Source organism: Simochromis diagramma, unplaced genomic scaffold (genome assembly GCF_900408965.1).
Source record: "Simochromis diagramma unplaced genomic scaffold, fSimDia1.1 OVJJ01000457.1, whole genome shotgun sequence".
NCBI classification, from domain to species: domain Eukaryota; kingdom Metazoa; phylum Chordata; class Actinopteri; order Cichliformes; family Cichlidae; genus Simochromis; species Simochromis diagramma.
In genome coordinates this window covers 854,663-881,055 of record NW_024387277.1, presented here as the reverse complement: position 1 = coordinate 881,055, position 26,393 = coordinate 854,663, and the positions used below count along the sequence as shown (strand labels likewise).

Sequence of the window (26,393 nt, the reverse complement as noted above, 5' to 3'; positions counted from 1 at the left end):
GTGTGAACGAGCAGACAAAAAAATCGGATTTGATCAAAAACTCGGAATTGATCATTAAGACCTGCAGTGTGAACGTAGCCAGAGTCTGAAGCCAGGAGAGCATATTAAGTGTTCATTGTTTTTGTATTTTAACCGAGCAGCTGTTTGCGCATTTTACACACCCTCTCCGGACCACGTTGAGTTGTTGACATGACAACGGCAAAAGCGACGCATGCGCTTTTCACTTGTAAAACACATTGGTGTATGGGTAATGTAGTCTCTGCTCTCGGTGGGACGAATTAGGAAGCGTGCTTGTGAAGGGCGCTCTGAAAAGCGGCAGCGCAGCCAAACGATTATAACAGATGTGCAAATGAGAGTACCGGTACGCTAAAAGCACGTTCTGGGCGCATGGAGAGGTGGCGGTACTCTCAAGAGCTATATTTAGAAGTGGCGGTACTGAGTACCGGCGCGTACCGGCCCACTTAAAGCACTGGCACTAAGGAGAAATCAAAGAAGGAATGGAAGACAAAACACAAACTAAACACGCATCACCTGCAGGGCATGGCGCCTGAGGAGGATGAGTGTGTTTTCAACATGTTTAATCTGGTTGGCTTTAATAAGTGCTGTGCGGAGCCCATCTATGCCACTATCCAGGTAAATGGGAAGGAGCTACAAATGGAGGTGGATACAGGGGCTTCAGCTTCGGTGATCAGCCAAGCCACCTACCACAGCTTGTGGCACTCGGGCGGGGCACCAGCTCTCCAAGCGACTGAGATAAGCCCGAGACAGTACACGGGTGAATGCATTCCCCTGCTTGGTGCTATAGAGGTGCATGCAGCATATCAGGGTCAAGAAGCGGCAGCAACACTACTGGTGGTGAAAGGGGAGGGGCCTAGTCTGCTGGGTCGTGACCTTCTGCAGAAAAGCCGCCTGAACTGGAGAGAAATCAGGTATGTAACGGTAATAGCAGAGTTACTGGGAAAGTATGCAGATGTGTTCAAGAATGAATCGGGCACTCTCCGGGGCACCACCGTGAAGCTGCGTGTGGACCCTTTTGCCCGGCCACGCTTTTTCAAACCACGCACTGTACCATACGCCATGAAGGCCAAGGTGGAAGCAGAGTTGGAGAGACTACAACAGATAGGGGTCATTGAGCCAATAGAGTTCTCGGACTGGGCAGCCCCGATTGTACCAGTGTTGAAAGAGGACGGAGGGGTGCGTATATGCGGTGATTACAAACTGACAGCGAACCAAGCCTCTCAGCTCGACGCCTACCCTCTGCCTCGAGTGGATGACCTGTTTGCCACACTGGCGGGTGGTCGGACATTCACAAAGTTGGATATGAGTCATGCTTACCAGCAGTTGCTGCTGGATGAAGAATCAAAAAAATATGTGACAATAAACACACACAAGGGGCTGTTCAAGTACAACCGCCTGGTGTTTGGCGTTGCATCCAGTCCAGCTATCTTTCAGCGCACCATGGACAATCTTCTGCAAAACATTCCTGGTGTTGCTGTTTACTTGGATGACATTTTAGTTACAGGTAAAACAGAAGAGGAGCATCTGCGTAACCTTGAGCAGGTGTTGAAGAAGCTCTCAGAAGCTGGGTTGCGTTTGAAGCGCAGTAAGTGTGTTTTCCAAGCCCCTAGCGTGACATACCTGGGTCATCGCATCTCTGCACAGGGCCTGTCCCCACTGGAAGAGAAAGTGAGGGCAGTAAAAGAAGCCCCGAGTCCAAAGAATGTAGCTGAACTAAGATCATTCTTGGGCTTAGTGAACTATTATGGGAAGTTTTTGCCTGACCTCTCCAGCATGCTTGCTCCCCTGTATGGGCTACTGCACAAAGACAGTCAGTGGAGGTGGTCCCAAGCACAGGAGAAGGCCTTCAGACAGGTAAAAGAACTGTTACAATCGGCACCGCTCCTGGTGCATTTTGATCCGGAGAAGGAGGTGCTCCTGTCCTGTGATGCCTCCCCGTATGGCATAGGAGCTGTTCTTTCCCATCGCATGGAAGAGGGGGAAGAGAAACCGGTCGGATATGCGTCACGCACGCTCACAGCAGCAGAAAAGGGCTATTCACAGCTTGAGAAGGAAGGCTTAGCAATAGTTTTTGCTGTGAAACGATTTCATCAGTACCTGTATGGCCACCCATTTACTGTTGTTACAGACCATAAGCCCCTCCTGAGTCTCTTTAGTGAAACAAAAGGCATCCCACCCATGGCTTCAGCCCGGGTTCAGCGCTGGGCATTAACACTGTCGGCATACCAGTATCGCATTGTTTATAAGGCGGGACCTGAAAATGCGAATGCAGATGCTTTCAGCCGCCTCCCCCTCCCGGAGGTCCCCGACCAGTCGAACTTGCCCCCAGAAACTGTGTTTTTGCTGGACAGGTTGGCGAACTCTCCGGTCTGTGCTAAAAACATCAAAGCATGGACTGAACGGGATCCAGAGTTATCTCAGGTTAAACAGTGGCTGTTGCAGGGCTGGCCAGCAACAGTGGAGCAGGATCAGCTCAAACCGTATGCCAAGCGTCAGCAGGAGCTCAGTGTTCAAGATGGCTGCATCCTGTGGGGTTCCCGAGTCATTGTTCCGCCTCCAGGTTGGTCACAGATCATTGAAGTGTTGCGTGAGGGATTTCTCGAATGAAAAGTCTGGCAAGGTCATTCGTGTGGTGGCCGGGAATGGACAGTGCCTTGGAAGACAAGGTAAAAGCCTGTTCTCAATGTCAGTCAAACCAAAAAATGCCGCCACCTGCCCCACTCCACCCATGGGAGTGGCCTGGCCGTTGTTGAAAATCTCCCAATTCTTTTAATCTTTGGGCTGAAGGAAGGACAGTACTTGGTGTATAAATGCTCAATCAACAATCATTTATTTCCATACAATTCAATACTTATGAGCATTAGAACCATCATGATGGGGAGACCTGCCTGCAGAGGGTCACAGCAAGTCTCAAAATGGTGATGGGTTACTCAGCTTCTTATAGTCTCTCGTGGCCCCCACCTAGTCGTAAAAGCCTAAACATTCACATTCTTTCTCTCTTACGGCGGCGCCTAAGTTATGACCTCGGCTCCCCGTCTTTCTGCTCTTCTGAAAAGGTGGGGGTCTGTCTCGTCTATTATCTGCACAAGGTCCTCTGCACACAACATTTTCTTCATGATTCAGCAGTATGAAATGTCAAGAAACAGTGTAACACATTCAACAGTGTCGAGTAATACAGGTCAATCCAATAGATCTAATGATTTTCACACTCTTAGTATGATGCAAACTAGAGCTGGGCGATATGGACCAAAATTCATATCTCGATATTTTTTAGCTGGATGGCGATATAAGATATATATCTCGATATTTTTTTAATCCCATAAAGTAAGAACAAAAAGAGAGTTCTTGGTCAAAGGTACTTGTCCCAGATGTCACACATGTAACTTTTATTAAGATACAACTGTAGATGTACATGAAAAAATTGTCAAAAATAAATTGTCAGCATTTATTAAATAATAATGCTCCATTTTTTTTCTTTTCATACATAACAAAAAGCTAAAAATTGTAAACTAAATGTAAAATGTAAACTAAAAAGATGCAGATCTAAAATAACAAAGGCATCTTGCTCTTTAAAAAGTGCTTACACTGAATTAAAGTTTTCTAAAGTGCTTCTTTGTGTGTATTGCTGAACAATCATCTGGTACTTTGCAAAAAACCAAACATGTAAACAGATTGAATGAAATTAACAAAATTACATTCTTTGGTCAGTGGGTCTTTGTGCAAATCTCCAATGACAATAACAATATAGAAAGAACACAAACAATTGGCAAGGCCAACAACTGTACAGCTTACAGATTTTGTGCCAGGAAAACTAATCTGTCAACATTATCAGGCTTCAACGATGCCCTGTGGCAGGTTACAATGTTTTCACTGCAACTAAAAATCCTGTCAGAAGGGGAGCTGGTAGCTGGCGCACAAAGATATTTCTTGGCCAGGAGGCTCAGTGCTGGAAAGGCAACTTCATGTTCCTTCCACCATTTGAGAGGGTCAGCATCACTCTCTACACAAACTGACAACAGGTAGCTAGAAAATTCATTTTCGATTGCTTCCCTTTTTGTGAAACCAGTGTTGGTGGCTGTGCTCTGCTGGAAGAAGCTTGCCAGTGATCTCTTTTTTTTAGCTGTGTGTCCTACTGCTGCTTCTTCTCGGTCTGCAGGCAGGCACGGCTGGATCAGTCAGCTCAGACAAACACGTACCCTGATAGCTGAGCAGAGACTCTGCCTCCAAGATGAGTTTATGTTTTAGTGCATTAATCTTCTCACTAGGGATGTATTTCGCCCTGAACCGTGGATCCACAAAAGAAGCCATGTCCAACAGGTCACTGGTGGATGGATCTGCATATTTATTGTTGAGGTAATCCACAATGCGGGTCTTGATGGATTTACACAGCTCACTATCCTCCTCTCCAGGTGCCAGGAGACTAGTGTTAAACAGGTGTAGCACAGGTCTGACATAGGACAGGGTCACATACTTCTCTCCTGAAAGTGCATCAGTGAAGTCCTGACAGGGTTTGAGAGCTTTCTGAACTGCTTCCAGGACCTCTATGTCCTGCCAAGTAGGGACTAGAGGTCTGGTTTTCATGTCGACAGAGAGGACTTTAGAAAGTGCTCTTTCCTGCTCCAGAACTCTCTCTATCATGAGAAGCCTTGATCCCCAGTGAGTTGTTGCCTCTGTGAGTAGCTGGTGACTTGGAAGACCCAGCTGTATTTGCACTTCAGCCAGCTCTCTTCTCTTCCTCCAGCTGTAGGAGAAGCTGCTGACGACTTTCTTACACAGAGAAATAGCCCGGGTAATGCGGGCATCATCCATAGCATGTCCTGTGACACACAAAATACAAACTTTTAAAATCACTTTAATTGTTATGTTAAGATGCAAATCACTCAAGGGCAAATTAACATCCATCTCAGTTGTATAGAATGTGATGCATAAGACTTAACAATATTTGCAAAATGTGTCGTGTATTGTATAACCTAGAAATGGTTCTAGTTAAACTATCTTGGTAAAATCACCAGATCACCAAATGATTAGAACATGTTTTTTGTTTTTTTTTTACACCTTTTAATCTCACTATGTATTTAAAAATGTATCCCTGTCTTGTCTCAGCTGTGGTCCTCATTTAGTGTCACAACTCAATCTAATACAAAGACAAATACACCCCAATACGTTTATTGGATTTAATAGGGATAGTTTATTTATTTATTCAACTAACTTTCGATTTCTAAGTGATAGATGTATATGCTGGCTATGACTTATAAAAATATTTGTCTTGTGGTCCATAGGCATGTTTAGCTCTACAAGAGACAATATACACTTTTCATTTATTAGCGTTTTTTTTTTTCCAAATCAACAAATTCAGTATTGCACTTACCAATGGCCAGATGAAGCCTGTGACCAAAACACTGGATCCTCGACCACTTGTTCAGTTGAACTGCCTTGACAATATTAGCCCCGTTGTCAGTTGTTATAGCAACCAGTCCCGTCGGGTTGAGCTTCCAGGTTTTGAGCACATCCTGCAGGGCTTCAGCTATATGCTCTCCGGTGTGGTCTTGAGGAAAGTAGCTGGTCTGGAGACAGGCAGTTTTCAGTTCCCAGTCTTCCATGAAATGTATAGTCACACTCATATATGGCTCGCATGTCCTGCTGGACCACATGTCGGTTGTCAGTGCGAAGTGAGACACTTTGGTGAGCTGGGCAGCGAGACTCTGTCTAACATCAGTATACATTTTTGGCAGTGCTTCTCTGGTGAAGTATTTCCGGCTAGGTAACTGGTATCTTCGGCCAAGAGTTTTTAGCAGCTGTATAAAGCCCTCTTGTTCCACAGTTGAGATGGGGACCATGTCTTTAGCAATATGATAGGCCACTGCTTTAGTAATTTCCCCCCACTTCTCACTTTTTGTATCATATGGCACAGCACGAGTATATGAGTGTTGTAAGGTGGTCTGTTTCACGGCAGGAACCTCGGAAGACTTTGCGGTCTGGGCTACAGCACGCAATTTCACACACTCTTCATACTGCACTTTATGGCGCAGTTGTAAATGGTGGTAAAGATTAGTGGTGCTCGAACCTTTCGTTGCGACGCTTTTTCGACATTCTCTACAGAATACATTATTCTGCTGCTCATCTGACACTTTGAACCTGAACCATCTCCAAATAATTGAGCCATTGGTTTTCTTTTTTCCGACGAGCTCCTCTTCGCTAGCTCCTGTGTCCATCTTGTTGCCAACTGGAGGTGTAGCGATGGGGGAGGGGGTTTGTGTTCAGTGAGGGTGAGAGGCGGGGCAAACAAACCCAGGCGAGAGAGAGGCAAAATAGCGGCTCCACAAGTGTAATTATAACGCAACATAGACTATATCGATATAAACGATGTCACAGCTTATGTCTTGTATAAAAATATATCGATATTTTAAAAAAAATCGATATATCGCCCAGCACTAATGCAAACTAATAAATTCGAACCCTCAGAATAAAATTGCAGATACAACAGGTGGAAATTAGTTTATTCTGACAAGTTGTTGGTTCAGCTTCAGAGAGTGAGATGCTCAGTAGTTCAGGAGGGGCTCAGAATAGAGCTGCAGGCAAGTCCTACTGGTAGAAGGCCTAAACATGCTGGTGAGATGATGTCTTTAAGGTGATTTCATGCAATGTCTACCAGAAGGGGACCCTGGGACAGAGAATGGGTCTCTTTATGTGGATTGAGAGCACCTCTGTACCACCAAAATGAGCAAGAGGAGGTAGCTGGAAAGAGGGGGGTCTCATGTTTTGTTTTTTTGTTTTTCTATAGGAAGCCCATAAAAAAGATGAGAAGCTCTTGGAGTTTCCTCTCAAGCTGAGTCACATCCAGGCTGCAGCCAGGTCAGACATCACTTCATATTATTCACATATTAAATACTACAGTTGTCCACATACACCACTACATTTCTCCATCAACCTGCTTCCCACTCCCCCAACATTGAGTCAGACCCCTCCCCCAAACCTTCTTCCAAGACCTCCTCCCCTGTTACCCCATCCAGCACCTCCTTGCCTATTACGCGATCAAGATCACTAAGAGTCCATGCGTCAGCAAGATCCTCAGATGTCCAAAAACTCTCCCCCTCCTCACAGAGGAAGTCTCAGAGCGTCAAATCATCTCCTCGTGCATCGCGCCACGACTTGCTGGCTCCCCCTAAAGGCCACAGACGGAATGACAGTGACAGTGACAAGTCCGCTCATTCTCAGGACTCGGTCTTGCCCACAAGGCCGCGCTGGAGATAAACTCTTGGTTGTTTTGTTTTGAGTGAATGTGTGTGTGAATGGGTGGATGACTGGATATGTAAAGCGCTTTGGGGTCCTTAGGGACTAGTAAAGCGCTATATAAATACATGCCATTTTTACCATTTTGAGGATTTTTTCCTAATCACTCCTCCTTCAGGAAAGTCAGGAGATACACTCCATTATGAAATGTAGATACCTTTTAAAATGTTCAAGTTTAATTTGAGTAACAAAGGAAGATACAATGAGATTGTCTCGTATGGATTTAAATCTTGTTTGTTACCTTGTTTGTTTGTTATTATAAGGTTTAAGTGCAGCGGAGCTGAAAAGTTCACTACGTTTTCTTTGTACTATATAGTCCTTGTAATGTACTTTAAACAACCACAGAGGGGAAAAAAAACTTGTTTTCAAGGTATATTTGTATTCTTTCTAAATCTATTAATTGAGAGTACATTCCAAGATTAATGACAATAATGACCTCTCCTCACGACCTCAGGAAAGCCGATGTCTTATCAGAAATCAGACCTTTTTGTTTTGGTCAGAGTGAAGCTCTGAGATCTCTGGATGAGTCGGGAAATGACTACAGCCTGTGACGTGATTGCTAACAAGCTTTCAGTCAAAACCACACTAACACTAGCAGTTCTGAATAATTTGGTGGCCGTAGCCATGACTTGATCTCTCCTATTAGGGCTACAGACACTTGAGTCAGTCTGTCCGTTAATCCACAGACTAAAGGCTCCTACTATGAGAGTAAGGGGTACGCCGTATTGTATGAAAGAAACTATTACAACCAACATACAAACTGCAAATTTAAACACTGCATTGAAAGGAGGGGAGCTAAAAAACAGAGTGAATAAAATCTAATTTCATTTTATTTGTACTCCCTTTGAGTTATTCCTGTGGTACTTTTTTCCTTTTTTGAAAGAGAAATATCTGCAGCTATAAAGATGTACATCTTTGGAGTATCCTGAAAATTCTGCAGTTTTTAAAGGTCATGTGACTGAATGCCTTTTCGATTCACAAGCACCTTTAACTGCACGAACCGTGCTGCAGAATCTCTTTAATCCAGGCTGGACTTCTATAGAAATAATAATATTACTACAATACTAATTGTGTTTTTATAAAGCCTGACATAACTAATCTTTGAGAGCGGTGGTGTCTTTTTTAAAAAACACGATCAGTTTAAACAAGGAGATATTTATAACCCTGATTAAAAACAGACACTTTCTGTCTGACTTGGAAAATTCAAGTTGTGTTTTCATATGAGGACATTTTTATGTTTATCTGTCTTTATTTATGTATGTATGTGATGTTTCCCTACTAATTAATAAAGCATTGTTCCTCAGTCACTCTGCGCACTTCATTCAAAGACTGTATTGCACTTTTTCCTGCCAGAAGACAATGTTTTAATTGAAATAGACTGAAATATCTCGCTTCAAGTGGATGAATGTCTGGAAACATTCACTTTAAAACCAAGAACATTTGAAACTATATAAACATTTCCTATTCTTACAGCTGCATTTTGTATCTAATCTTGAGCAGAACGTCTGTGTGTCTGCACCTCTCATTAATTCTGGTCTTGTATCATATTTAAAACAGAGAAACTAAAGCAGTCGAGACCATCATCAATCTCAAAATCATCCATTTTTATAGTTCTTAGAGTTCAAGAAACAAGCACAAATGTGTTTTTGCTTCTAGGTTTTCTGTAGTGATGTAACAACGCTGAAGCTAAAGTAACTGTAGTGATTTGTGTAGAGGAAAACGTCTCTGTGGTAACATCACTGCCAACGTGTTCATCTTGAATGTGTTATTAGAGTTAAAAAAAAACCTTTACAAGTATCTTTGATTTCTTTAAACACTGTAATAAGAATTGTGCTTTCAGGCGTTACTGCTGTTCTCTGAATATTTGTCAAGTCTAAAACCTTCTCTGTAACGACTGATTGTAAAGCTCACATGTAAGTCTTCATGTTTTTAAATCAGATATTGGTTCTGTACATGTGACATTATGTTTTTTCATATCCTGAAACGTGCTGCTAAACAAACTGAGGCAGACTAACTGTGCTATTTAAAGGTTGCAGGCTAGTGCAGGATAAACAGGTTAGTTTGCTGCAGAACAGTGTGTGACTGCTGCACAGTGGCTGTGGTTTCATGCTCAGAGTTTGGTTACATCAAGTGTAGCAGAGATGAATTTGCAGTTAAGCTCATGATGCTTAGATTCACTGAATTTCACCTTCATACCAGCTGAATAGTGTCTAATAAAAAGAGCATAAACAGTTTACTGTCAGTGTAGAGGATGGAAATCAGTTCAACTAATGAAACATCTGCTGACATCTGGTTGAATTCACTTGTGTAAATCCACAAAGAGCAGCAGGTCAGCTGATCACAGCCTGTACATTCAGAAAATCTACTGAAGCTCTCAGCAGTAATTATACTGAGTCGTGAATGTTTTCCCCACACTGAGCCGTTGCAACTGATTTTAGGGTTCCTCCACCTGCTGAATCCACTTTAACCGCTGACTGCCCATTTTACTGTTTAGAGACAAAGTCACCTTCTACAATGTAGGCAACAAAAAATAGTCTTTTTCCTAGTGTAAGTCCAGAAACTCACCTCAGACATGTTGTTCTTTTCCTCACTCCACCGCAATCCTGGAGAAACGCCCCTCTCTGTAGCTTTGCTTCAGCATTTAATAGTGAGTGAGTCCTGCTCCCGTGTCATTCCCTCCATGTCTCGCCTCGACCTTCATGATCCCTGCTATAAATCAAGTTTTCATTCAAATCAAACAAACATGTACTGAGTCAGCTTTTGGCTCCAACCTCTTTACACCGGCTGCTTGGCCTTGACAGCACAAGGTCCTGGACCACGTTTACACGTCCTTCACTCAGAACTGTGGCTGAGTGAGTGGGGTGGCTGTAGGTCGGTGGCAGAGCAGGTCAGCCACTAATCAGAAGGTCGGTGGTTCGATCCCAGGCTGCCCCCTGGCTGCATGCCAAATATCCTTGGGCAAGATACTAACCCCATGTTTGCCTACTGGTGGTGGTCAGAGGGCCCGGTGGCGCCAGTGTCCGGCAGCCTCGCCTCTGTCAGTGCGCCCCAGGGCAGCTGTGGCTACTGCCATCGCCAGTGTGTGAATGTGTGTGTGAATGACTGAATGTAGTGTGAAGCGCGTTGGGGTCCTAAGGGACTAGAAAAGCGCTATACAAATGCAGGCCATTTACCATTTAGAACATCCTGAAAAGCAGATGCAACAGATGCTGCTGCCTTGGTTTGAAGACACCTGCATGCATACTTGGAAAATCCATCTGTACATGTCAGTAAGTGTCTCACATTATCATTATCTGCTCAATATTCACCCATATCAGCCAAATCAGCCTCAAACTGTTTGTCAGTTCCACTAATCAAAACTCTGTTTCTTGGAAAAGTCTTCTTGCTGGTTAATAACAAAGAAATAAACTGTTGGTAGATCCACTTTTTACAACGAATCATCCATCAATAAAAATCTAACTCAGTTCCAAAACAACAAATTCAACATTCATATAAAAAATCCAACCCTGCAGGGATCAAACATCTGATCAAACACCAGGGTTGGACACAGACTTTCTAATCTGACATCACAAAGTTATTCTGAAGCTGTAAATCTAATTAAAAACTCCCCAAAACTACTAAGAGAAAACCCTTAAAAGGTTCAGTGATAGAAGGAAAATCCTTTACATGTAAAATCAACAGAGATTCCTGATAAACAGACTAATAAATGAAGAATAACTGAACAGTTTCTGTGTCATGAGTAAAATTTCAGTGAGTATGAATCATCTGCAGGAAGTAAAAAGGGTTGGAGCTCAGCATCAGTCAGAAGAGGAAGATGAGGTGATGAAGAAGAGAGCGTTCAGTGGAAAAAGGCCAGTGAGTTCATGTAAATGCTGCTTCTGCTGTAAGACACAGACCTAAAAATGCATAAATGCTCCATGATTCTCATTTCTATCCACCATCTTGAACACTGACTATAAATGTGTTCACTTCATTATTGTGTGATTTGGTTTCTTCACGTGTCTCCTTCAGTGCAAATAAAGGACTGTTAGAGTGTGTGCTGTGTGTTTTTCTGAAGCATGACAATCCTTTCCAACAAGTATTTCCAGCTGTTTGTCTCCACTCTGCACTTTAGTCTTTCTTCCTGTCATGTCTGTGTTTGTCCACCAGGTGTCTCCCTCAGCTCATTTTCTCCAAATCAGAAGCTTCAGATTTGTGGAGACGCTCTGCCTGCCAGACACAGCTCAGGGCAAGAAACATGTCTATCCTCCACAATATACAGGCCTGTGTTATTTAGTTCAACAGTCCCCAACCTTTTTGTGTGTCACCGACCGGCTATTAAGGTGTTGTTGATAAATACAACAAAATAAAACCAGTATCGGTAGAAAAAAATGTTTTCTTCTCTTGCTGCCTGGTCTGTCTGGGGCCCGGGGGTTGGGGAACACTGACTTGGTTTTTTATATTTAAATGTATAAATAAGTGAGTGTGATCAAGCTTTTCATCTCAAAAAGACATTAAATGTCATCACTGTAGATACAATAATAATAATGATGATAATATAATATCAAAAACCTCAAGGATTTAATTTTTTGTTTCATTTTAAAAGTTCAAACCTCAAAGACATTAAGTTTACAGTCATATATGATCAAGAAAATCAACAATCTTCACATTTCAGAAACTGGAAGCAGCTTTAAATGTGACTAAAATAATGATAAAACAATCAATTCTCTAATCATTGACTGATTGATGAATCACTGCAGCTCCAATATATTGTTGCATTTGACAACCCACTACAGCAACTACAGAATAAAACCACTAACCAGACTGATGACAGATTTCAAACATGCTGAATATGAAGAGTAGTATCATTGAAACTCACATGATTATCAGCCATAAGAACAAATTCAGATTTATATTGATGTAAGGTATATAAATGTAAGTACAGTTTGAATCAGTGCAATATTATTTTCACACATCAATGGACCACTGAACTTCTCAGCTTCTAAAATGTAAAGCCTCATTTAGAAACTACACAAGTACATATAATGGTCAGGGATCAACATGAACCTGTCTTCTCTATTTGACTTTAATCAACTCTGCAGTGGCTCCATCATCCAAAGGATAAAGTCCAGCATAGAGCGGCTGAGTGAATGTGGTCTGGACTCTGTGGAGGAGAGTCATGGTTTCAGAGACGCTGTAGAAAGACAGAATACCTGCTCTGTGATCCAGGTACACTCCTACTCTGGAGGACCGAGGACCTGAGAGGACAGTTTGGACAAAGTTGTGCAGAAATCTATAACTGTTTGTGTCACAATCTAATGCCCAAGATTTGTCATTGTATCCAAATAAACATTCATAGCTCCCTGCTCTGCTGATATTCTTGTATGCGACTGCTACACAGACTCCTCCCCCTCTCCACTCCACCTCCCAGTAACAACGTCCAGTCAGACTCTCTCTACTCAGGACCTGAAGCCATCCAGTGAATCTGTCTGGATGATCAGAATAAGACTGTTGTTGTTCCATCAATGTTACTTTTCTGTTCCCTTCAGATAATAACAGATGTGTGTTTGCTGTGTTTGGATCCAGTGTGATTTCATGTGAATATTTTAAGAATCCAGCTCTGGTCTTTGGCTCTGCTGGTGACAGTAAAACATCCACTTCAGTGACTGTCAGTGAGATGTTTGTCCATTCCTCTCTCAGAATGTCCTGTAGTTTATCTCTGGTCTCTGACACAGCTGCTGTCACATCCTCAAAGTAGCTCAGAGGACGAATATTGATGCTGGATGAGTGTGTAGACTCACTGAGTGCTGACAGTGAGGGGTAGTTGTGTAGAAACTGGTTGTGATCCTCTGTGTGTGAGAGCTGCTCCAGCTCGCCGTCTTTCCTCTTCAGCTCAGCGATCTCCTGCTCCAGCTTCACCTGAAGCTCTTTGAATCGACTCACTTCAGTTTCCTGCTGGGATCTGACCTGCTGCTTCACATCAGAGCTTCTTTTCTGGAGGAGACGGATCAGCTCAGTGAACATCTTCTCACTGTCCTCCACTGCTTTATCAGCAGAGCCATTGATGGCCTCCACCTCCTGTTGAAGCAGCTTCACATCTTTCTCTCGCTCCTGGATTCTCTGCTGGATGTTTAGTCGTCTCACCTCGAGCTCCTTCTGCTTCTCAGTCCTTTCTGCTGCAGCTGGGACTGTTTCATGGCCTTTATGTTCATCCATTGTGCAGAGATAACAGATACTCTGCTGATCAGTACGACAGAAAATCTTCATCACCTCATCATGACGAGAGCAGATGTTCTCCTGGAGCTTCTTGGAGGGGGCCACCAGCTTGTGTTTCTTTAATGGAGCTGCATCATAGTGAGGTTGGAGGTGTTTCTCACAGTAAGAGGCCAGACAGACTAAACAGGACTTGATGGCTTTCAGCTTCCTCCCAGTGCAGACATCACAGGCCACATCTTCAGGTCCAGCATAGCAGTGATCAGCTGGAGCAGCTTGGAGTCCAGTCTTCTTCAGCTGCTCCACTAAAGCTGCAAACATGACGTTTTTCTCCAGGACAGGCCTCGGTGTGAAAGTCTTCCTGCACTGAGGGCAGCTGTGGATTCCCTTCCTGTCCTCTTCATCCCAGAAACTTTTAATACAGTTCCTGCAGTAGCTGTGTCCACAGGCTGTAGTCACCGGATCCTTCAGTAGATCCAAACAGATGGAACAAGAGAAGGTTTCTCGGTCCAGCTGAACTCCTTTCTGCGCCATTTCTCCTCTCAGTGTCAGTGACTGTGTGAGTTTCACTTCCTTATAACTGAAACTAGTCTGAGCTCTGATCTCAACAACCTGTTTCTGCAGTGAATGGAGCCTGTCAGCTCTTACACGTCACCACATGTTGGTTACACCCATCTTCAAAGTGCAGATCTGAAGGGGAGGGAACGAGGAAACACGTGGACAGAGAGGAGGTGCTGTGTTTAAGAGCAGGAAGAAGAGGGAGGGTTATCAGGCTGTGCTTCACTCCAGGAAGAGGAGCAGTTTGAGAGTGAAACTGTGTGTTTAACCCTTTTTATTTACTGCTTCTTCTATATAAATAATTTTTAAAAATCCAGCTTTAATGATCACTGGACAGAAATGTCTCAGGTAACAATAACTGTCAGAACAGCAGAGGCTGCTGACCTAATCAAAGCATATGTAGAGAGCAGGGTTAGGTTAGCAGACATATGCTGGTTGCTTTTATTTATTTATTTATTGCTTTTATAGGCAGTAATCGATGTTGCTGTAACAGGATGAGAACTAGATAAATGCCACTGCATTGCTTTGAACAGTCAGCAGAGTCTGCACATATAATTACAGATATTGCTGCAAAAAGTTAATTACTCAAAAGAATCTTGCATTTTGGTTTTGCATTTATAACAGCTGCTGCAACAGAAATAACCATGTTCTTTACATTAAAATAGCAACAAACCTTTCTGGAACAACTTTCAAGGTTCATGGCGAAGACAAAGATCTAATGACATGAAGACTCCAGTGAAACTTAAAGTATTAGGAACCAGTTTTAATGCGTGACCAACACATTTCCCCTTGTGGCCTTCACCAGGGTCATTGCTAAATACCCTTGTGATTGTGAAAAGACTACTGGTCAAGTCAAAAAGGAGTGTATGGTAAAATGACCAATGACCATGTGACAAGATCAAGCAAGCATTTTCCTGATCTCTTCACCGCTCAATGGTTTGTTGTCATATTGAACAAAATATTAGGTTCTCTTTGTATATTACACTCAGGCATCAGGAAAGAGTGGTAACTAGTTTATAGTTTTTAGCTAATGACATGTCAATCACAAGACATTGCTCAGAAAACGTGCAGATTCTCAGCTAGATCCACCTTCCACTCTTTACTTACAGTTTCAAAACAGCAAACAAACACACAAATAAGTTGAAGTAATTGTTTCCTGTATGACTTCACTGGTCTCGCATCAGTAAGGACTTTTGCTCCTTGTTGCTTGAGTTCATTGAGGTGGTGAGCATACATTTATCCCCAGACATGTCCATGTACACAAACATTAAACAACTTCTTTCTGACTTGTTTCACACTTTTGCACCACTTCAGAGGAATCCCCTTAACCTCAAATCACTGTTTTCTTAAGGTATGACTTACCTTCACAGCTGTGTGGATTACGCATCATGTCACAGAAGGTCCACAAGCATAGATGCACGTGTGTGTTCATGTCTGTAAGCTATTATTGTTTCATCTCACTGAAAGCACAAATGCCATCCTCTCTCTCTCTCTATTTTTATATGAGGATGGGGTGGACAAAATAACAGGAACACCTCACAACAGTGATGGCGCTGAGTTGCAAAGCTGCCTGAGCTGCATTAGAGACTGCGCTGGTGTTATTCACCTATAACGTGCTACAGTTCGTGCTTCCCTGTGTGTGTCGCTTACAAGAAGGTCAACAAACACACCGCAGTGCTGCAGGCAGAACATACATAATCAATCAGCCCTCAGTGCAAGCTACAAAAATAAAATATGGGTTACACACACACACACACACACACACACACACACACACACACACACACACACACACACACACACAGTCATGTTTTCATATCCTTCCCTAGATGTTTATCCTAACACTAACCCAGTGCTTCCCAAAAACGGTGCCGTGGCACATAGGTGTGTCGTAGAAGATTATCTGGTTTCACCTGATTAGTACTCCAAGTGACCGCAGTGAGTAACGGGCAGAACAATTACATTCTCTTCCACTAGAGGGCGGTACAACCACCTGCTCTAATTAAGTTGGTTGTCAAACAGAAGAAGATATTACATAATAGTCATGCTGTCAGAACACAGCACGTAATAGCAATAGATAAATATTTGAAGAGAAAAAGCAGTCAGTCTGGGTCCTGGAGAAAATTCCAGCCCACATGAAGGCCCTCATGAGTGGTGGTCAGAAGAAAGCACAAAGGTATACTGGGGACAAACTGAGCCTATTTTGCTAAGATAAATGATCAAAATGCTTTTTGAGACATTTTGTTTGGTGGTGCGCTGTTTGATTTTTCTAATGTGAAATATGTGCTGTGGCTCCAAAAGGTTGGGAAACACTGGTCTAACCTATTTTCTGTGCCCATAACGGCTGTTGGTCCCCACAAGTATGGTAAACTTCCAATTTTTGTGTCATGGTCCGGGTGAGTACGGGGTTTTTCCACTCCGCTGGGCTCCACCTTCAGGCAGAGACTCCAATCAGCTTCCACACCTGGTTCCAATCAAGTCACCAGCATATAAGACCAGCATTCACAACAGACCTCTGCCAGATCTTCTGCTAACTCATGTTAGTGCTAGGCCGCCAAGCCCTTGTGAGAACCCTTAACTACTGCTTTTCTCCTCACCGTGTTTTCTTTGTCATAGGACCCACCTGGCCGTCGCGATTCCCAACCCAGACTACTCACATCTCCGCCTGGACGCTGGTTCCATCATCTGGTTGCTCCCTTTCCATCGTCGGACTACACCTGCCTGCCTCTCTGCCAAGCCCCTCACTCCAAGCATATTCTGGATCCTCTCTGGACACTCCTCACCCGGAACCCCCTGGACACCCCCTCCTCGCATGACACTTTAAACCTGCAACGCGTAAGCCCTAACCACCATAGTCTAATCCTCCAGCTGTGATTCACTAAGACTACCACTGACTACTTTTCTCCTCTCATCATAGTGACTGCACACCTCCATCCAAGCCGCTGCCCCCTTTTTCCATTCCCCGGATCCATCCGTGAAATCTAGCACTCAGAGTTTCATGTTCACAGTTTTGCCTCACAGTTCTCAGTTCCTAGCTTCCTCAGTTCCTAGCTTCCACAGTTCCTAGCTTCCACAGTTCCTAGCTTCCACAGTTCCTAGCTTCCACAGTTCCTAGCTTCCACAGTTCCTAGCTTCCACAGTTCCTAGCTTCCACAGTTTTCTGCTCTGTAACTTCACTAGGCTCTGTAAATAAAGCACTGTGTTCACGCCCGTTTTGCCTCCCTGTGTCTGCATTTGAGTCCACACCCACAGCCTGGCCCTCTCGGCCGTAACATTTTGGTCCTCACACAGGTATGTAAACATGGTACACACACACTTTTTCCTAGGGGTACAGATGTGTGTGCATTTAGCCGTATTACTATTTTAGTGGGGACGTTTCTATGTCGTCACCCTTTGGGGACAGAAAAACAGGCCCCTGTAATATAAATCATTAAATCATAGGATGGAGTCTGAGTTTAACTCTGTCTTTTAGTAGATCTCCAACTTTAATTTGTCATGTAAATATCACAGAATTCAGTCTTAAGGCGATTAATTAGTTACTTTAATTATCTGGATACAAATTATAGCACTATGTTGGGCTGGTGTTTTGACTCCAGAGTGGATAAGCAGAAGATGGATAGATGACTTCTTCAGTCTCAGCTGAAGCCTCCACGGCTTTTCATTTGCTTTCTTTTATTTACCTTTTCCTTACTTTGCATCCTATTCTGTGTTTTATAACCTCTTTGTCCTTATTTACTTTATTTTTCTTCTTTCCTCTTTTGTTTCTTTTTATCCTTCACATTAATGTACTTTTGTTTCTTCATCTTATTCCACTTTCCTTTGTCTTCGGTGTTTCCATCATTCCTTTTTTTTTTTTTTTTTTTTTTTTTTGCCTGTCCCGTTTGGCTCTTTTGCCATCAGAATTGTTGTCTAAAGGCAAAGAAAGATGCCCAACGGATTTACTTTACCAAACTGACCATCCCAGCCTTGCCGTAATGGTCCATTTGATTCATCTTTTATTGTTTATTTTATTTTCACTTACTGAATACGGGACAGACTTGACTGGGGGAAAGAAGGGGAGAAAGAAAGAGGGAAAGAGAAACAGCTGAGAAGAGGGACGGGGGAGAAGGGCAAAAACCAAAAACCAACAGAATGAGCAGAAAAAAAAAAGAAATAAAAAATCCATATATCAATCACCTGGATCACCTGCTGAGAAAGAAAAAAGAAAACAAGCAGAAGAGAACAAGAGTAATAGAATAAACAACATCACAATGATATATGGGAATATGACAGTAAATACTAAATATTAAACATTATTGTGCAGCACATAAGATCAACAGAACACAGTGTGCTTTGAGGTAGGAGCCAAAAAGGGTGTAGTTTGTGGGTGTGATCACCCGTGTGTACACCTGTGAGCATGGACGCGCTTGTTTTTAAAAGGTTCCTTCATGTAATGATCTGCTAGGGAGTGTGGGGGGGGCCACAGCCCCGTCCTCCAGGGCATGAAGCAGGTATGGAGGAGATCAAAACTCCAGACATCCAGAGGCCCCCAGAACACAAGAGACCAAGGAAGACCAACAGAGGGGCAGCCGCGCCACTGTCCCAGAAAGAGCTGAGGAGAGTCCCAGATGAGGGCTCACTCAGCAGCCGCGGAGCAGAAGCCAGGGGGAGTTGTAGTGACGCGCCCGTGAGCTCCGCCGGCAGCCAGCCGTGCCTGAGTGACTGAGCCCCAGGCCGGGCACCCCACCTCCGAAGTGGCCCGAGCGAGCCCCAGGCTCCAGGCCCCGATAAGCGGCCGCCAAGGAGTGAGCCGGTGTGTACCTGGACGCCCACCCCCGGACACAAAGAACCACCAACGCACCGATGTCTGAGGGAGTCCGCCACTGGCAGGGGAAGTGGTGGTAGGGGGAGATAGGCCTCCAAACCTTGGAGGGCCTGAGATGTCCCCAGATAGGTGGCGCCTGACACCCAACCTGACATATAGACACAGACATACAGGCACACACAGATACAAACATCCATTCCCACCCTCATGCTCTCATATGCACTTACTCCACACTCACTCAACGTGGAGACAGACATAAAGAGATGCTGTACACACGATCACACCCCCCAAGCGTACTCTACAAACCGGGTCTAGGTACCCTTACCCCTGGAGGGGGAACTGCACCCAGACCCAGGTGGTGTTACCCTTTTCCCTGCGGTGGGGGGAGGCAGACCGCCCCGACTCCGCAGCAGCAGGGAGGCCCCACACTCCAGACCGCAGTCGGACGGCCAACTCCTCCTCCTAGCCCCCCCGCTCCAGCAGGTCGCAGAGAACGGGGGTGAGAGAAGACTCCAAACCTCCCTCCACCCGCTCATTGTAGTGTTGATGCATGTGTGTTCTAAGGTGCATTTAAAACCCAGGAGGGCATGGAGCTACCTGCCAGAGAGCAGCAGGTAAGCGCATGGTCCCTCCTGCTAGCCCTCAATGTCTACGTGTATTTAACATTGAGAGGTGGGCAATGACGCCAGGGGTGGGGTGTACACCCTGATGGTACTTTGGATTCCGTGTATTGTGCCCACCCCCAAGATCCTATATGTATGTGTAATGAGAGTGTGAGTAATGTGAATGTCTAAGTTGTGGAATAAAATTGAGGCAGAGGCAGCCAGAAGGGGACAGAGGGGGTGGCCTCCTCTGCACCCTGGTGACATACCCCTACTCCAAGGTCCTGCATGTGTGGGTGGTTGTGGTGGAGCGGGAAGAGGGAGGCAGCTGGAGATGGGGAGGGAAGGAAGGGAAGGGCAGGTGACCCCTCCCTGGGGCCAGCTCCCCCGCTGACCCCAGTAGGCACCCCCATACTCTGCAACCCGCCAGGGAAAGGGGGCCCAGGCCCATCCAGACCGGGGCCCAGTGCAGCAGCGCCTCCCGGCCCCACAGAGCCCGGGACAGTCCACCCAACCCCACCACAGAGAAAACTGCACCCGCCCCACCATCCACTCATCTTCCAGACTACATAAGACAATAAACACCCAGGCTGAGATCTTCCTCCACCTCTCCTGTATCTCCCCCTCCTGCAGAGAGAGCTCCCGAGGAGAGGAAAGCTCCTGCAAGGTGTGACAATGTTTCCATCATTCCTGCTTCCACCTTCATTTACTTAGCTTGTCTTCATGTGTTTTTCTCTTTGCTTTATTTCCTTCCTCACTTGTCCTTCCCTATATTTCATTTGTTTCTCCTCTTTGAATTGTTTTTCTTTCCTTCATCTTTCTTTTGTATCCTAATCAATGTTTTCATTCCTTCCTTCCATTTCTGCCTCTTCTGTTTCCTCTTCCCCTCTGCCACTTTCTTCCCTTCATTTCCTTCGTCTTTTCTTCTTTCCCATCTTTGGTCTTTCTGGTTCAGTTTTTTTCACTCTTCAGCTGTTTTTGCTCTCTTTGCTTGGGATTTTGCAGTCGTCTGCCTGTTGTTGTGTCGGCTGGCGGTACGTTATCAGGCTACTACAAACACACATCAAACCTGCTGCACAGCTTAGATTTAATTCATTAGTTTTATCAATGAAGCTCAGAGAAAAGGAAAAAAAAACACCTACATGCTTCAGTTTTCCTCGTACGGGGTGTTGCAGCCAGTTCTGGTTGCATAATATTATCTGCTCTCCTACAAACTCCCACATACTGAAGCAGAAAGCTCGGTGCGAGGCTCAGACAGGAGATGTGTGGGAAGACAGAGATTCAAAGTCAGAGTTCGTCTCATCCTGGTTGAGAATAAATAAGCTTCCTTTAAACGGATTCTGAGTGTAGTAGAGTCTACTCCAAGACGCTGCTAAAATAAACTCGACTCATTAAAGTCTGGGTTTCTGCTGCTTTAATGAAGCGCAGTTTCTACACTCCTCCACGGAGATCAGATTCAGTCTCGTACCAGTGAAGTTGGTCCAAAAAACCTCAAGCTGACGTTAGAGCTCGCTACATTTCCAAGTTCAACGTGGCTTTACGTTCACTTCCATCTGTCAGAGCTGAGCAGAGACTCTGCCTCCAAAATGAGTTTATGTTTTAGTGCATTAATCTTCTCACTAGGGATGTATTTCGCCCTGAACCGTGGATCCACAAAAGAAGCCATGTCCAACAGGTCACTGGTGGATGGATCTGCATATTTATTGTTGAGGTAATCCACAATGCGGGTCTTGATGGATTTACACAGCTCACTATCCTCCTCTCCAGGTGCCAGGAGACTAGTGTTAAACAGGTGTAGCACAGGTCTGACATAGGACAGGGTCACATACTTCTCTCCTGAAAGTGCATCAGTGAAGTCCTGACAGGGTTTGAGAGCTTTCTGAACTACTTCCAGGACCTCTATGTCCTGCCAAGTAGGGACTAGAGGTCTGGTTTTCATGTCGACAGAGAGGACTTTAGAAAGTGCTCTTTCCTGCTCCAGAACTCTCTCTATCATGAGAAGCCTTGATCCCCAGCGAGTTGTTGCCTCTGTGATTAGCTGGTGACTTGGAAGACCCAGCTGTATTTGCACTTCAGCCAGCTCTCTTCTCTTCCTCCAGCTGTGGGAGTAGCTGCTGACGACTTTCTTACACAGAGAAATAGCCCGGGTAATGCGGGCATCATCCATAGCATGTCCTGTGACACACAAAATACAAACTTTTAAAATCACTTTAATTGTTATGTTAAGATGCAAATCACTCAAAGGCAAATTAACATCCATCTCAGTTGTATAGAATGTGATGCATAAGACTTAACAATATTTGCAAAATGTGTCGTGTATTGTATAACCTAGAAATGGTTCTAGTTAAACTATCTTGGTAAAATCACCAGATCACCAAATGATTAGAACATGGTTTTTTTTTTTTTTACACCTTTTAATCTCACTATGTATTTAAAAATGTATCCCTGTCTTGTCTCAGCTGTGGTCCTCATTTAGTGTCACAACTCAAATACAAAGACAAATACACCCCAATACGTTTATTGGATTTAATAGGGATAGTTTATTTATTTATTCAACTAACTTTCGATTTCTAAGTGATAGATGTATATGCTGTCTATGACTTATAAAAATATTTGTCTTGTGGTCCATAGGCATGTTTAGCTCTACAAGAGACTCTATACACTTTTCATTTATTAGCGTTTTTTTTTTTTCCAAACCAAAAAATTCAGTATTGCACTCACCAATGGCCAGATGAAGCCTGTGACCAAAACACTGGATCCTCGACCACTTGTTCAGTTGAACCGCCTTGACAATATTAGCCCCGTTGTCAGTTGTTATAGCAACCAGTCCCGTCGGGTTGAGCTTCCAGGTTTTGAGCACATCCTGCAGGGCTTCAGCTATATGCTCTCCGGTGTGGTCTTGAGGAAAGTAGCTGGTCTGGAGACAGGCAGTTTTCAGTTCCCAGTCTTCCATGAAATGTATAGTCACACTCATATATGGCTCGCATGTCCTGCTGGACCACATGTCGGTTGTCAGTGCGAAGTGAGACACTTTGGTGAGCTGGGCAGCGAGACTCTGTCTAACATCAGTATACATTTTTGGCAGTGCTTCTCTGGTGAAGTATTTCCGGCTAGGTAACTGGTATCTTCGGTCAAGAGTTTTTGGCAGCTGTATAAAGCCCTCTTGTTCCACAGTTGAGATGGGGACCATGTCTTTAGCAATATGATAGGCCACTGCTTTAGTAATTTCCCCCCACTTCTCACTTTTTGTATCATATGGCACAGCACGAGTATATGAGTGTTGTAAGGTGGTCTGTTTCACGGCAGGAACCTCGGAAGACTTTGCGGTCTGGGCTACAGCACGCAATTTCTCACACTCTTCATACTGCACTTCATGGCGCAGTTGTAAATGGTGGTAAAGATTAGTGGTGCTCGAACCTTTCGTTGCGACGTTTTTTCGACATTCTCTACAGAATACATTATTCTGCTGCTCATCTGACACTTTGAACCCGAACCATCTCCAAATAATTGAGCCACTGGTTTTCTTTTTTCCGACGAGCTCCTCTTCGCTAGCTCCTGTGTCCATCTTGTTGCCAACTGGAGGTGTAGCGATGGGGGAGGGGGTTTGTGTTCAGTGAGGGTGAGAGGCGGGGCAAACAAACCCAGACGAGAGAGAGGCAAAATAGCGGCTCCACAAGTGTAATTATAACGCAACATAGACTATATCGATATAAACGATATTGTCACAGCTTATGTCTTGTATAAAAATATATCGATATTTTAAAAAAAATCGATATATCGCCCAGCACTAATGCAAACTAATAAATTCGAACCCTCAGAATAAAATTGCAGATACAACAGGTGGAAATTAGTTTATTCTGACAAGTTGTTGGTTCAGCTTCAGAGAGTGAGATGCTCAGTAGTTCAGGAGGGGCTCAGAATAGAGCTGCAGGCAAGTCCTGCTGGTAGAAGGCCTAAACATGCTGGTGAGATGATGTCTTTAAGGTGATTTCATGCAATGTCTACCAGAAGGGGACCCTGGGACAGAGAATGGGTCTCTTTATGTGGATTGAGAGCACCTCTGTACCACCAAAATGAGCAAGAGGAGGTAGCTGGAAAGAGGGGGTCTCATGTTTTGTTTTTTTGTTTTTCTATAGGAAGCCCATAAAAAAGATGAGAAGCTCTTGGAGTTTCCTCTCAAGCTGAGTCACATCCAGGCTACAGCCAGGTCAGACATCACTTCATATTATTCACATGTTAAATACTACAGTTGTCCACATACACCACTACATTTCTCCATCAACCTGTGTGGGTGGGATTTATTTATTATACTCCTTCTTTCCATCATTTCATTACATCTCTACAGAATCTGATTGAACACCGCCCCCTGCTGGTTTCTTTTCAGTCCTTCATTTGATACTTAAATTACACCAGACACAAAATGAATGAAACCAAAGCAGAAATGAGGCTACATGGATTTGTTTTCCTTCCTTTGGTAGGATCTCATTGGAAACATTGGATGCTGAGCTGCATTTGCTGACATCTCGCACACACTCAGTGGAGGAGAGCATCCAGAGAGACACAGAGCTGCTGCAGCAACTGGACAGCTTTCTGCAGGTAACACACAGAGCAGTATTTTCGTTTTATATAATCTTTAAATAAGTGTGTAGTTTAAAAAATAATTTTGTGCCTATTATGTTTGTCTCAGCATGCCACATCATCTCTCTGCTCACTCCGTGGCAGTCGGCAACAGCTAAAGAGGGAAGGCAGCGAGCTGATCGACTTTTTCTGCGAGGACAGAGACACTTTCAGGCTGGACGACTGTTTCAGCATCTTCCACACCTTCTGCTCCAGGTTCACAAATGCTGTCAAGGTACAACTATGAATGCAAATCCATTACACGAGCTGTACAACAATCCACACAAGATCCAGTAGATGTGGTTAAAACTGTTGGTATACTTCTTTTTTTTTTTTTTTTTTTCTCTTCTTTTTTCTTTTAAAAAGCTGAGAAAGGAAGTGGTAATAAAAAGAAACGGCTAATTAGGTTAAGTCTAATATAGCTGAATCTACAAATTGTTAAACAATTTAAGAATAATGGTCATCAGTGCAAAAGACTGTAAATATCTATACAGTAGATAATATCATACTATCAGCACTTCATTAAAAACATGCATGTCTCTGCCATGGGAACAGTTCACCGTCCATGACTGCAGGTTAAACCTCTATCTGACAAAGAATAAGCCATATGTGAACATGATCCAGAAATGCCAGCTCCGGACCAAAGTTTCTATACAACAGACTGAAAAAAGTGGAAAACTGTGCTGTGGTCAGGAGAATTAGTCGTCTGGACGCCGTCTTTTTAAGTGAAGGGATTGCATATTTCAGCAAGTCAGTTCTAAACGGCATACTGCATGTATTATAACAGTATGGCTTTGTAGTACAAGAGTCTGAGTGCTGAACAGTTTCACCAACTAAAGAAATAAAATGCAAAATACGACGAAGGAGACCCAGGACTGTTGAGCTGTCAGAAAGGCAAGTATGACACCATGTCCAGCAGTTAGTCCCCTCAGTTTCCAGAGGTTTATGGACTGCTGTTAAAAAAAGAGGGGATGCTACACAGTGGTAAATATGGCCAACTTTTTGGAGATGTTTCACTCCCATCAAATCATTTTAAAAATGGTGCATTTTCTTAATTTAAAAATTTGCTGCATTTTCTAGAGTGAATAAAATGTGAATTTTTATTCACATTTTACAAATCATCCCAACTTTTTTTTTTTACCTTCATTGCACATGAAATTCATTTCCTACAGTTATTGAATATTTTAGCTACCTGTCTGCATTAGTGTATTTCAGTGTATCTCCTGGTCCTTTTTACTTAACCGAATGTCTTTGTACGTGTAAGTCTTTGCCCAGTAAGTTTTCTGGGCCGCTCTAAGGACAGGCATTAATCCCACTTACAAAATAACTTAAACAAGCAAATTTAAGCTTTTTTGATTCTGATTTTCTTTTTTCTTTTTTTTTTTTTTCTTTTTTTTTTTTTTTTTTTGCCTGTCCCGTTTGGCTCTTTTGCCATCAGAATTGTTGTCTAAAGGCAAAGAAAGATGCCCAACGGATTTACTTTACCAAACTGACCATCCCAGCCTTGCCGTAATGGTCCATTTGATTCACCTTTTATTGTTTATTTTATTTTCACTTACTGAATACGGGACAGACTTGACTGGGGGAAAGAAGGGGAGAAAGAAAGAGGGAAAGAGAAACAGCTGAGAAGAGGGACGGGGGAGAAGGGCAAAAGACAAAAACCAACAGAATGAGCAGAGAAAAAAAAGAAAGAAAAAAAATGCATATATCAATCACCTGGATCACCTGCTGAGAAAGAAAAAAGAAAGCAAGCAGAAGAGAACAAGAGTAATAGAATAAACAACATCACAATGATATATGGGAATATGACAGTAAATACTAAATGTTAAACATTATTGTGCAGCACATAAGATCAACAGAACACAGTGTGCTTTGAGGTAGGAGCCAAAAAGGGTGTAGTTTGTGGGTGTGATCACCCGTGTGTACACCTGTGAGCATGGACGCGCTTGTTTTTTGTTTTTTTAAAAGGTTCCTTCATGTAATAATCTGCTAGAGGGTGTGGGGGGGGCCACAGCCCCGTCCTCCAGGGCGTGAAGCAGGTGTGGAGGAGATCAAGACTCCAGACATCCAGAGGCCCCCAGAACACAAGAGACCAAGGAAGACCAACAGAGGGGCAGCCGCGCCACTGTCCCAGAAAGAGCTGAGGAGAGTCCCAGATGAGGGCTCACTCAGCAGCCGCGGAGCAGAAGCCAGGGGGAGTTGCAGTGACGCGCCCGTGAGCTCCGCCGGCAGCCAGCTGCGCCTGAGTGACCGAGCCCCAGGCCGAGAGGCCGGGGGCACCCCACCTCCGAAGTGGCCCGAGCGAGCCCCAG

General features: G+C 43.9%; 1 protein-coding gene, 1 long non-coding RNA gene and 1 pseudogene across 2 annotated transcripts; 1 reads left to right on the top strand and 2 right to left on the bottom strand.

Moving 5' to 3' along the window:
• LOC120715684 lies at positions 1-24,396 on the top strand (annotated as a pseudogene).
• LOC120715692 lies at positions 6,808-23,947 on the bottom strand. Its single transcript, XR_005691721.1, has 2 exons — positions 23,748-23,947; positions 6,808-6,946 (listed from the first exon to the last, which is right to left on the bottom strand). It is a non-coding gene; the product is annotated as an uncharacterized LOC120715692 (long non-coding RNA).
• Positions 11,814-16,096, bottom strand: LOC120715686 (tripartite motif-containing protein 16-like). The gene is made up of 2 exons (XM_040002768.1): positions 14,732-16,096; positions 11,814-14,234 (listed from the first exon to the last, which is right to left on the bottom strand). Exon 2 carries the CDS (start codon positions 14,032-14,034, stop codon positions 12,364-12,366), a length of 1,671 nt encoding a protein of 556 aa, XP_039858702.1. The 5' UTR covers positions 14,035-14,234; positions 14,732-16,096; the 3' UTR covers positions 11,814-12,363.
• Positions 24,397-26,393: the final 1,997 nt, after the last annotated feature.

Coding starts and splice junctions, on each gene's coding strand:
- LOC120715686 (XM_040002768.1), bottom strand. CDS start 14,034: ATGGCGCAGAAAGGAGTTCAGCTGGACCGAGAAACCTTCTCTTGTTCC.